The 13,241-nt window shown below is 44.4% G+C and overlaps 1 protein-coding gene across 1 annotated transcript in view; it reads left to right on the forward strand.

The window, feature by feature from the left end:
- CD9 (CD9 molecule) overlaps nucleotides 1-12,913 on the forward strand; it is a 629,923-nt gene extending 617,010 nt beyond the window's left edge. The window contains exon 6 of the mRNA XM_044087176.1: nucleotides 12,506-12,913. Within this exon, the coding sequence (XP_043943111.1) occupies nucleotides 12,506-12,610 (105 nt within the window). The 3' untranslated portion in view covers nucleotides 12,611-12,913. The remainder of the gene's footprint in view (nucleotides 1-12,505) is intronic.
- Nucleotides 12,914-13,241: the final 328 nt, after the last annotated feature.

Here is a 13,241-nt window from a genome sequence, read left to right on the forward strand (position 1 = left end):
GGGGGCTCACCTGGCAGGGAAGTGCATTCAGGACAAATGGAACCCAAATCAAATGCACCTGCACATAAATCAAAAGGAAATGTTAGCTATACAGAATGCCCTGACAGCCTTCAAGGACCACATTCTTCCAGGGCAACTAATGGTAAAGACAGACACCACCACTGTCCTGTGGTGCATAAGCAGGGGGGACACATTCTTACCCCCTCTCTGCAGACTAGCCATGGCATTGTGGAACACAGACTTGAGCTACCAAGTGAATCTGCAAGCTCAATTCCTGCCAGGAAAACTAAACACACTGGCAGACAGACTAAGCAGAAACCTCATGGACCCACACGAATGGAAACGAACAAAAGTTGACAAGCAAATGGAGTCCAGATATAGACCTGTTTGCCCCCCCCACCCCACCCCCCAGATCCATCAACTGGACAGATTTTGCACAAGGATTCCCCACGAACAAGCTTGGAAAGTGGATGCTCTATCCTTCAGCTGGAAAAACCTATCAGTGTATGCCTTTCCTCCTCTGCTCTCCAAGGTACTACTAAAGATCAAACAGGACAAGTCAAGGATGATTTTAATTGCACCAGACTGGCCTCGCCAACACTGGTACCCACTCTTGCACAGTGTTATGCTTGGCTCCATGGCACCTGCCTCAGACTCATTCCCTGTTGTCTCAGCAGGAGAACATGATTCTGCACCCTCCGCTGCAAACCCTGAACCTAGCAGCCTGGCTAATTACTTAATCTCTCCTTTACCATCCCTCAATAAATCAGTGATGGATATAATTTTGGAGGCAAGGAGGCCTAGTACTAGAAAATCGTATGCTGCAAAATGGAAAAGATTGTTTGGAACCTGTCTCAAGGAATGAACGCAGCAGTGCCCAATTTACCTTAGATTCTACAATACTTAACTGAGGTGCTTCATAAGGGCTTGTCTTTTTCCTCCATCAGAATTCATGCCTCAGCCATTTCAGCTCATTTTAGCATAGAGCCTCCTTTCTCTCTCCCACTGCTCAAGCTGTTGCAGTCATTACATTTGGGTAATCTGGTGGCAGGTTGCCCTCGGTCGGCCTGAATTCCAAAGTCTTGGGTCCTGCGTCGGTTGCTGTCTTCTCTTCCATGACGTCATGTCATCAGGGGTATAAAACATGCAGCCAACGCCATTTTCTTCAGTCTTTCGTGCCGCACTGTGCCCGAAGCAGAAGCATTTTGCAAGTGCCGGTCGGCCGACTACTGAAATATTAGAGTTCGAGTTTCAGAACCGAAGTCTTCACTAAAGCTAAGTACCCCATTGGGGAAACTTTTTTCTTGCTTTTTACCAATGTCAGAAAGTTAATAATTGTATTACATGTGGGAAGCAAATACCTCATAAGGATTTCCATTTATATTGTATTCCTTGCCTAGCCCTGTTCACAACGTGCCTGGCTGTCTGTTTTGTGCTGGATTTAACCAACGCACTATTAAGCGTCTGTATATTTTTGCATCAAAAGTATTCTGGAAACAGATTTAACCACCCAGTAATGTTGTTGGATAGCAATCCGACTACCGGAGTACATAAACGCAAAGAAAAGGACAGAGAAAGGCAGTCGAGATTCAAAACAGACTAAGCTTCTTCTAAGCCAGTTGCTGGTTCACCGGTGCTCAGTGAGGCGCCTTCGCAGCCCCGGATACCCGCTAACTTCGAGTCGCAGGCCTCTACTGACACCCATGTGGAGTCTGGCATGCCACAAGAAGCTCAAGGTATTGGACTGACAGATGTATCTCCCTCTGATGGGTCTGGAGCCGCTGAGCAGGCACCGGCTTCTGAGGGTATATTCAGACCTCAACATTTGTATATCAAACCAACGACAGCTGCAAAATCAAAGACAAAAGCAACTTCTAAAACCGATTCCTGAGCCACGTGCACAGGCCTCTATGCCTAAAAAACAGATCAAAATGGCTGAAGACCTTATTACCTTGATCAGGGGTTCCCATCCCCCTCCAGATAAGAGGCCTGGGCAAGACAGACTATGAATCTTCAGATCGGGTTTCTATTTCTTCTGATTCCTCTCTTCATCTGGAATCATCTTTATCACCCTATGAGGATTCTGATGCTGAGGAATCTATTCCATCTGCATCTCCTCCTGAGGATTATTAATTTGGAGAAACCTTGCATACTTTGAGGGAGTATTTTCACTGGGAGAGTTAGACGCCTCAATCAAAAAAAGAGGCTCGGGGATTTCCTTCTCCCTCAGTACAAGCCTTTAGCCATTCTCTGTTTTAGACATTGTGGATGATGTGTTTTTGGAGTAGAGCTTGGCCCCTGACTCATTACCTCCAGCTCCCAGTAAGCCTGACAGATATTACAGGGTCCCTGACTCACATAAATTTTTATTTAGAAACCCTGCTGCTGATCCTGAAACTATTTCACAGGGTCCAAAGGAAGTTAAGGTCTCAACAGCAAAAAAATCCCACTCCCTCTGACAGATTCAAGGGCACTGGACAGATGGGGGAGGTTTATACATCCGCAACCTTGGCAATCAGGGCCTTAAACTGTCAATTTCATATGCTTAAGTACCAGCAACATGTTATGGGATTGCTGAAACAGAAAATGATGTTTATTTCAGAATGTGCAGAAAATGAAGAATTGCAGGAATTATTGCATGCCGCTGAACAAGTTGGAAAGCATACTTTGCAATGTGGTTTTGATTTTTTGGAGGCCTCCTGTAGGGCAGCAGTTACTGGATCTGTGATTAGGAGGCATGTCTGGTTAAAGGAACAAAATTTGCTTGATCATGTTAAAGCTAAATTGCCAGATGCACCTTTACAGCATGATTCTCGGTGTGAAGGCAGAAGAGGTTTTAAAGAAAATGGAAGACAAAGCTAAGTCTATGCAAACTGTTAGAGTTCTTACAAGTGCAGCCACCAAGATTCTGTTGACACTGGCCTACAAAAAAATTGGTCCTTTCCGGTGTCAGAGCTCAAAGGGGCAAATCCAGACGCCCTAAGGGTTCCAGATACCAGGCGCAAGACTCGTACAGGTCAAAGCAATGGGGCGCATCCACCTCCAAATCAGGAGGAGATAAAGCGCAAACCTACAGAAAGCAATCCCAATGACTTCCCTCTGCCTACACCAAGCACTTATCTTTTGGCAGCACCCATAGGGGGAAAATTAGCACATTTTGCTCAAAATTGGCAGTTAACCCAGGACAAGTGGGTACTAAACATTGTATTACAGGGATACAGATTCCATTTCTACACTTTGCCAATGGCAAATGGTTGGCCAGATCTGCCAAAAAATCAATGGGCAGAGGCACAGAAACAGGTTTACGTCCCTCATGGAAATGGGGGCCATTCAGACAGTACCAGAACAGGAAAAAGGACAAGGTTTTTACTCTACTGTTCTTGGTACCCAGAAAGGACAAGGCCTGGCGGCCAATACTGGATTTATTGATTTTGAACACACCAAAATTCAAGATGCTGACTTTGCAGCAGCTTCTGCCCTTGCTGTGCAAGAAAGCTTGGCCTGGTGACTTTAGACCTAAGAGGCATACCTGCATGTCCCAATAAGACAGTTCTGCAGAAGATGTCTCCGATTCAAGGCAGGCTTAATGCATTACCAATTCTCTGCACTGCCCTTTGGCTTATCTACTGTGCCCAGGGTCTTTACAAAGTGCCTGGCACCAGTAATTGCATTTTGCAGACAAAGTATACAAATATATCCTTTCTTGGACGACTCTCTCATTCAAGCAGAGAACAAGGACAATTTTCTTCGACACCTGGCATTTGTGAAAGGCTTCTAACATGCCTAGGGTACACAGTAAACGAAAATTCACAACTGATACCCTCTCAAAAGATAACATTCCTGGGTGCAAGCTTGAATACAACTGCCCTGATGGCTTACCTCATGCCAGACGAAGGCAACTGACTACTTCAAACTGATGGCAACAAAAACCCAGTCTTCTGCAAGACTAGTTCTGCAGGCTCTGGGCTTCATGGCATCTGGCATCCTGCTAATTCTATATGCAAGACTGCATATGAGGAAACTTCAATTGTACCTAAAAAGTTTATGGAGTCAACATTCACACAGTCTGGAAACAATGATTCCTCATTCCCTGCCTACAACAGGAGTTTCTATGGTGGGCAAAGGCCTGTCACCAAAACAGGGGACGGCCCTTCACTCTACCCCCTGCCGGCCAAACCTCAACAGACACAGATTATGCCTGGGGGGCCCACATGGCAGGAAGATGCAGTCACGGCATATGGGCACCAAACCAAATGCATCTTCTTATCAACCAGAAAGAGATGCTAGCTGTTCAAAATGCCCTAACAGCCTTCAAGGACTTACTTCATCCAGGACAAGTGATAGACTGACAACACCACAGTCATGTGGTATATAAACAAGCAAGGGGGCACACACTCCTACCCCCTTTGCAGATTAGCCATGACACTGTGGGACACAGCTTTGACTTGCCAAATACATCTTCAAGCTCAATTCCTGCCAGGAAAACAAAACTCTGGAAGACTAAAGCAGAAATGGGTCCTCACGATTGGAAACTAAATCCATAAGTCTTCAGCATGATAAGAGGAATGGGGGAGCCCAGACATAGATCTATTTGCCTCTCCTCAAAATTATTAATTGAAAAGATCCTGCACAAGGACTTATCACAGACAAGCATGGAAAGTGAATGCCCTATCCTTCAGTTGGAAAAACCTATCAGTTTACGCCTTTCCTCCTCTGCCTCTTCTACCCAAGGTCCTCCTAAAAGTCAGACAAGAAGCCAAAGATATTAATTGCCCCGGACTGGCCTGCCAATACTGGTACCCAATCCTAAGGAAACCTGTCTCAGTATCCAGCTTGGACCTTGCCTCAAAGACCACAACTACTGTCCCAACAAAACAATTTGGTCCTGTACAATCAACTATGGACTCTGAACCTGGCAGCATGGCTAATCATGTAATCATACAAACGACACCTCAGTAAAGCTGTGATGGATGTCATTTTGGAAGCCAGAAGGTCTAGTACTAGCTGACAAATGGAAGATTCTGTGCTTGGAATAGAGCACAAGGAGCTGATACAGCAGAACCACATATTCCTCAGATATTACAATACTTGACTGAGTTGCTTGACAAAGGCCTATCTTTCTCATCAATCAAAATCCATGCCTCTGCCTTTTCGGCTCATTATAATACAGAGCCTTCAATCTTTTCTCATCCTTTACCAAAGCAGTATCTTAGAGGAGCCAAAAATTTAAGGCCTCCTAGAAGATCACCACTATCTGCATGGGACCTCAATTGTGTTGGAAAAGCTCACCCTGCCTCCATTTGAACCAGCTGCGACCGCTGATATAAAGTTCTTATGGAGGACAGCTCTGCTAGCAGTTACTTCAGCAAGAAGAGTTTCAGAGCTATAGGCCCTTGTGGCTGTAGAGCCTTTTATCATACTTCACCCAGACAGGGTGTCTCTGAGGACAAATCCTACTTAACCAGTGTGGCTCTTAACCGAACAATTAATCTGCCAACCTTTTATCCAAATCCGCAGAACAAAGGGGAGAGAATTCTGCATTCCTTGGATGTACACAGACAGCCAAGATTCTACTTGAGCAGGACAAGGCTCTATTGCAAAGTAAGCTTTCCAACTTGTTCAGCTGAATGCGATAAATCCTACACTCTATTTCCACAGTCAGAAATCAACATAATTTTCTGTTTAAATAAGCCCATGACATGCTGCTGATATTTAAGCATATGAAATTGATGGTTTAAAGCCCTGATTGCCAGGGTTGCAGATGTGTAAACCTTCTTACCCCCCATCTATCCAGCGCCCTGGAGTCTCTATCAGAAGGGGTAGGATTTTTAGCAGTAGAAGCATTAACACCCTTGAGACCCTAAGAAATTTTCAGGGTCAGCAGTAGGGTTTTTAAAAAGAAATCTGTGGGAGTCAGGAACCCGGTAATATCTGTCTGGCTTACTAGGAGTCCGAGGCAGGGAATCGGGAGCCATGCTGGATTCTGAAAAAACATCAATGTCTACAACTGGAGGTACAGCCAAAGGCCTATGCTGAGGAAGAAGGCAATCCCTAAGCCTCTCTTTGGATTCTGAAAAATCCTGACTCTCCCAATGAAAATGTTCCCTTAAGGTATGCAAAGTTTCTCCAAAAGAAAATTCCTCAGGAGGAGAAGCAGAAGGGATGGATTCTTCTGCATAGTCCTCATAAGGTGGAATAGATAATTCCTGATCAGAAGAGGAATCAGAAGAAATGAAAACCTGATCTGAAGATTCATAATCAGTGTCTTGGCTAGGCCACTTAGTAGGAGGGGGATGGGAACCCCTGATCAGGGTAATTAAATCCTCGGCCATTTTGATCATTTGTTTTTTAGGCATAGGGGCCTAAACACGTGGTCCATGCATCAGTTTTTTAGACTGAGGTTGTTTTTGATCTTGTGTTTCAGGATGGCGTTGGTTTAATATACAAATCTTTAGGCCTGAAAACACCCTCAGAAGCCGGTGCCTGCTCAGCGGCTCAGGACCCATCTAAGGAAGAGATTGCGGGTTCAATACTTGGTGTCTCGCGGCATACCGGACTCCGAATGGAAACACCACAGTCATGTGGTACATAAACAAGCAGGGGGGGTACCCATTCCTACCCCTTTTGCAGACTAGCCATGGCATTGTGGAACACTGCCTTGACTTACCAAATAGATCTGCAAGCTCAATTCCTGCCAGGAAAGCAAAATACTCTGGCAGACACACTAAGCAGAAATTTTATGGACCCACACGAATGGAAACTGGATCCACAAATCGTCAGCATGTTGACACACACATGGGGGTGCCCAGACGTAGATCTTTTTGCCTCACCCCAGAATTATCAGTTGGACAAATTCTGCACAAGAATCATCACAGAAAAGCTTGGAAAGTGGATGCTCTGTTCAGCTGGAAAAACCTGTCAGTGTGTGCCTTTCCTCCTCTGCCTCTGCTCTCCAAGGTCTTACTAAGTCAGACAGGAAGAATCAAAAATTATGCTGATTGCTCCAGACTGGCCTCGCCAACACTGGTACCCACTCCTACGCAATATGTCTCGCCTTCCTCCTTGGTTACCTACCTCTGACACATTACCTACTGTCTCAGCAGAACTATCAAATTCTGCACACTCTGCTCCAAACTGAGTCTTGCAGCATGGCTAATAAACTAATTTCACCATTTACATCTCTCGGCAAACCTGTGATGGATGTTATTTTGGAGGCCAGAAGGCCTAGTACTAGAAAATCTTACGCGGACAAATGGAAAAGATTCTGTGCCTGGAACCAAACACAAGGAATAAGCACAGCCATGTCCAATATTCCTCAGATTCTGCAATATTTAACTGAGATGCTTTACAAGGGCCTGTCTTTTTCTTCTATAAAAATCCATGCCTCTGCCATTTTAGCTCATTACAACAGAGTCTCCTCTCTTTTCTCATCCTCTGCTAAAACAGTACCTCAGAGGGGCCAAAAATTAAGACCTCCCAGGAGAGCACCAGCTCCTGCATGGGACCTCAAGTTTGTTTTGAAAAACTCACTCTGCCTCCTCTTGAGCCAGCTGCAACTGCAGATTTTAAAATTTCTCTCCTGGAAAATAGCTTTTCTTTTAGCAGTTACTTCAGCTAGATGGATTTCAGAATTACAGGCTCTTATGGCGGTGGAGCCTTTCATTATTTTTCATCTGGACAGGGTGTCTCTCAGGACCAAGCCATCTTTCATGCCTAAGGTGGTATCCAGTGTGGCTCAGTCAGACCATTCATCTGCCAACTTTCTTTACCAATCCACAGAACAAGGGTGAGCGGATTCTACATTCATTGGATGTGCACAGACAACTTGCATTCTACTTAAACAGGACAAAACCTCTAAGAAAATCTGAGCAACTACTGGTGGCTTTTGCTACAGGGGCAGAGGGAAAACCTATTTCAAAGCAGACCATTTCTAAATGGATAAACCATTGTATTCGTTTCTGCTATGTGCACCATGGTAAACCTGTCCCCAAGGGGATCCGGTCTCATTCCACCAGGGCTGCATCTACTTCTGCAGCCTTTCTCAGTGGGGTTCCTACCAGTGACATTCTAGAAGCTGCTACCTGGAGCTCAGTTCATACGTTCACCAAACATTACCATTTACCTCTCTTCTCTAAATCCAGAGCTGGCTTTGCCACTGCTGTCCTGCAGGGCCTTATAGCTGTTCCTAATTCTGTATAAACCCATCCTCCCAACCACGGCTTTGGGAATCTACCCAAATGTAATGACTGCAACAGTGAAACAAACGTAGTACAGTTGTGTACACGTACCATAAATGTAGATGTCCGTGTATTCACTGTTGCAGTCCTGGTTACCCACCCTCCAGCCCCGTTTTATCTGGGGCAAGAAAATGGTGTTGGCTGCATGTTTTATACCCCTGACGTCATGGAAGAAGGGACAGTAACCGATGCAGGACCCAAGACTTTGTTAATCAGGCCGACTGAGGGCAACCTGCCAGCAGATTACCCAAATGTAATGACTGCAACAGTGAATATGGTAAGTGTACACAACTGTACTTTCTGTGCTCAGAAGGCATGCTTGGCTTAAGGAGCAATTTTTACCTGATCATGTTGAAGCTAAATTGTTGGATGCTCCCTTAAATCAAGACCACCTGTTTGGCAACAAGGTTGAGGAAGTTCTTAAAGATGGAAGATGAAGCTAAATCTATGCAAACTGTTAAAGTTTTTTACAAGTTCAGGCTCCCAGATTTAGTAGGCACTGGCCCTCTAAGAATTGGTCCTTTCCAGCCTCTTCAAGGTCTTCTCGAGCCAAACCCAGACATAGCAGAAACCCCAGGTTTCAGTCTCATGGGACACACAAGACTAATCAGTGGGGGGGGTTTCCGCATCCAAATCAGGGAGTAGTAAGCCCCCCCCATGGAAAACCGTCTCAATGACTTGCTTTTCTAAAACTTCCAAGCACTTACCATCTGGATGCTCCTTTAGGCAGAATGATTGGTCTGCAGGCCAAAAACTGGGAACTCATTACCCAGGACAAATGGGTTTTAAATAGTGTCCCAAGGATACAGATTTCACTTCCCCACCTTACCAACACCAAGCGGGTGGCCAAATCTACCCCCAAATCAGTGGGCAGAAGCCCAGAATCAAGTACTCTCTCAAGCATAGGGCTATTCAGTTGGTACCAGAAGAGGAAACTGGACAAGGGTTCTATTCGAGACTTTTCCTGGTACCCTGAAAAGGCAGTACATGGTGTCCTATCCTGGACCTTTCTACTCTTAAATACCTTCCTGGTGATTCCAAAATTCAAGATGCTGACTCTTCGCCAGCTGCATCCTGTGCTAGGCAAAGATGCATGGTTGGCAACACTAGACTTAAAAGAAGTCATGCACAATCCCTATCAGGGAGTCTTGCGGAAGATACCTACGCTTCAGAGCAGGCTAAATGCACCATCAGTTCTCTGCACTGCCCTTTGGCTTCTCTACTGCACCCAGGGTATTCACAAAGTACCTAGCTCCAGTCATTGCATTCTGCAGGCAAATAAATATCCAAATATACCCATATCTGGAGGATGGTCTAATTCAGGCAGAAAGTCAGGACATACTTTTGAATCATTGGCCTTTGTTCAAATGGTACTGGCTTGTCTGGGGCACACCGTAAACCAAAAGAAATCACAACTGGTACCCTGTCAACAAATTATATTCCTGGGAGCAAGCTTGAATGCAACTTCCCAGATGGCTTTCCTCACGCCAGAGTTCCTTTGGTGGGCAGAGGCCTGCCGCCAAAACAGGGGACTACCATTCACGCTACCCCCTGCCGCCCAAACCGTAGACTCATCAGACTATGCATGGGGGGCCCACCTGGCAGGGAAGTGCATTCAGGGCAAATGAAACCAAAGTTAAATGCACCTACATATCAATCAAAAAGAAATGTTAGCTGTACAGAATGCTCTGACAGCTTTCAAGGACCACATTCTTCCAGGACAATTAATGATGGACTGACACCACCACTGTTATGTGGTACATAAATAAGCAGGGGGGGTACACATTCTTACCCCCTCTGCAGACTAGCCATGGCATTGTGGGACACAACCCTGAGCTATCGGGTACATTTACAAGCTCAATTCTTGCCAGGAAATGCACTGGCAGACCAACTAAGCAGAAAACCTCATGGGCCCACACGAGTGGGAACTGGAACAAAGGATTTTCAACATGTTGACAAGCAAATGGGGGAGCCCAGATATAGACCTGTTTGCCCCCCCCCCCAAAGCTATCATTCTGCACAAGGCCTCCGCACAAACAAGCTTGGAAAGTGGATGCTCTGTCCTTCAGCTGTAAAAACCTATCAATGTATGCCTTTCCTCCTATGCCTCTCCTCTCCAAAGGTACTACTAAAGATCAAAACAAGACAAAGTATGATTTTGATTGCACCAGACTGGCCATGCCAACACTGGACTTCAAAAGCTGAATTTAGCAGCCTGGCTAATTACATAATTTCTCCTTTACCATTCCTCAGTAAACCAGAGATGGATATCATTTGAGGCAAGGAGGCCTAGTACCAAAAAGTCTTACGCTGAAAAATGGAAAAGATTCTGTGCCTGGAACCCATCTCAAGGGATGAGCACATCTGTGCCCAATTTACCTCAGATCTTACAATGCTTAACTGAGATGCTTCATAAGGGCCTGTCTTTCTCCTCCATCAAAATTCACGCCTCAGACATCTCGGCTCATTAACACAGAACTACCCCTTTTCTCTCATCCACTGCTTAAGCAGTTCCTCAGAGGAGCCAAACATCGACGGCCATCCAGGATAGCTCCAACTCCAGCCGGGATTTCAACTTTGTATTGGAAAAGCTCATCCTTCCTCCTTTCGAGCCAGCTGCCACTGCAGACTTAAAATTCCTTTCTTGGAAAACAGCTTTCCTTTTAGCAATCACTTCAGCAAGAAGGGTATCTGAATTACAGGCCCTCATGGCAGTGGAGCTTTTCATAGTCTTTCATGTGGACAGGGTGTCCCTCAGGACTAATCCCTCCATGCCCAAGATGGTATCCAGTGTGGCCCTTAATCAGTCCATACATTTGCCAACCTTCTTTCCTAATCCACAGAACAAAGGTTGCACAGACAACTTAGATTCTACTTGGACAGAACTAAACCTTAAAGGAAATCTGATCAACTGCTGGTGGCATTTGCTGCAGGGGCAGAGGGGAAGGCTATTTCAAAGCAAACCATTTCCAAATGGATAGGCCATTGCATTCTTTTTTGCTACAAACACCATGCAAAACCTGTCCCACAGGGGATCAGACCCCACTCTACCAGGTTTGCATCTACTTCTACAGCCTTTCTCAGAGGTGTCCCTACCAGGGACATCCTAGAAGCTGCTACTTCTGTACATACTTTCACCAAGCATTACCATCTGCCAATTTTCTCTAAATCCAGAGCTGGTTTTGCCACTGCAGTCTTGCAGGGCCTTTTAGCTGGTCCTAATTCTATTTGAATTCCTCCTCCCATCCTTAGCTTTGGGAATCCTACCCAAAAGTGATGACTGCAACAGTGAAACACTACACTTAACCATAAATGTAGATGTTTGACTGTATTCATTGTTGCAGTCCTGGATGTTCTTCGTGTTTTCACTGCTTTAGTAGTCACTTTAGGGCTATCTGCACTGCAACAGTGAAATACACTCTAACATCTACATTTATGGTAAGTGTACACAACTGTACTTGACCCTCCCTCCAGCCCCCTTCTTTCTTTTTGTATATACCTCTACTTCCTTTACTATCTTCAAAAGCTTTTTGGTGTATTTGCTTTTTTGTTGGAGGTATAACCTTGTATATTTGTAGATTTAATTGATTCCCATTAAGGGGGCACCTGACATCTGGGGCAAGAAAAACTGATGTAATGGCGTCTGCTGCATGTTTTATACCCCTGACAACCTGATGTCAAGGAAGAAGGGACAGCAACCGACGCAGGACCCAAGGCTGTTAATCAGGCCAACTGAGGACTACTGCAAGCAGATAACCCAAAAGTGATGACTGCAACAGTGAATGCACTCTAACATCAACAGTTATGGTAAGTGTACACAACTGTACTTTCTGCACCCAGTTGGGCTTCAGTAGTCAAATGAAAATGAATAAGATCCTCCCAAGATTGCCAAGAGTAAGCCTAGTGACAGTGCTGATAGTGCTGATAGACTTTATTTTGCCCCATTGTCTGAAATTTTATATTCTGTCACTGTCCAATGCTAATGACAGTCAGTGAGTATGAGAATAGGTTGAACAGTAAATTGGTTTGAGGGCTCACGCCAGAGTCTGCTGTTGCTTCACCACTATGGTCAGGTACAACTACAGTTCAGCACTGCCAATACTACACCTGTCCACTTGTGCCACTCCCAGTCTCCTTTAAATTTGACAAATTGTTCCCCATTGTTACTACCTGTCATACCTCAAAGCAGGTGTACTTGGTTACCTAGAGTTCAAAAGGTCATATTATCCAAAAGGGTCTGAGGACTGAAGCACAGCATTGCAAACTAGCTGCTTATGTTTAATCTGTCTCTTCTGTTTGCTTTCCAGATATTTGGCATGATCTTCAGTATGATTTTATGCTGTGCAATCCGCAACAGTAGGGAGATGGTGTAAGACTTTTGAGCGTGGGAAATCAATCCAGCAACTACGTTCTTCCTGTTTTGAATTTTGTACACATTTTCAAAAATTTAACTGAAATATTCTGTATATTTTTGTTACATTTTTAACACAAGTATTGTTTTAACTAGCTTTTATGTTGAAGTGAAAGTCAAATGATACAAGTTTTGTTGATTAGGGGTTTCAAATTAGAGCCCCCCCTTCCTTTCACATTCTAGATGGTAATGCTTTTGATTTAATTTTCCTAATCTGCGTAAATTATGTTAAAATATAATTTTGATTAAAATTCTTTATACAATATTTATATAACATATGCGTATCTACTTCATTTGTGTCCACTGTCTTGAATATGCACAGGTTGGATGGCTGTGTACCCAAAGCACAGCATTGTCCTTTTCTCAGGATACAGCTGTAGATTCAATAACCACTGAATAAATGAACTAAGAGTAAAGAGTATAAATGTATTTAATATTGGCGAAACTCAAATGCAAGCTGATATATGCTAAAATGGGAACTTGCAATTAAGTCTGACAATCTTTGTATGTGCATTTGTGCAGAAGTAAACAATGGAGTCATTAACAGAAAGCCACCTAAATAAAAACTCTTCATGAATGCTTTACATCTTTTG

This window comes from Protopterus annectens, chromosome 11.part0, assembly GCF_019279795.1.
Source record: "Protopterus annectens isolate FY-2018-M chromosome 11.part0, PAN1.0, whole genome shotgun sequence".
In the NCBI taxonomy this organism is placed as follows: Eukaryota; Metazoa; Chordata; order Ceratodontiformes; family Protopteridae; genus Protopterus; species Protopterus annectens.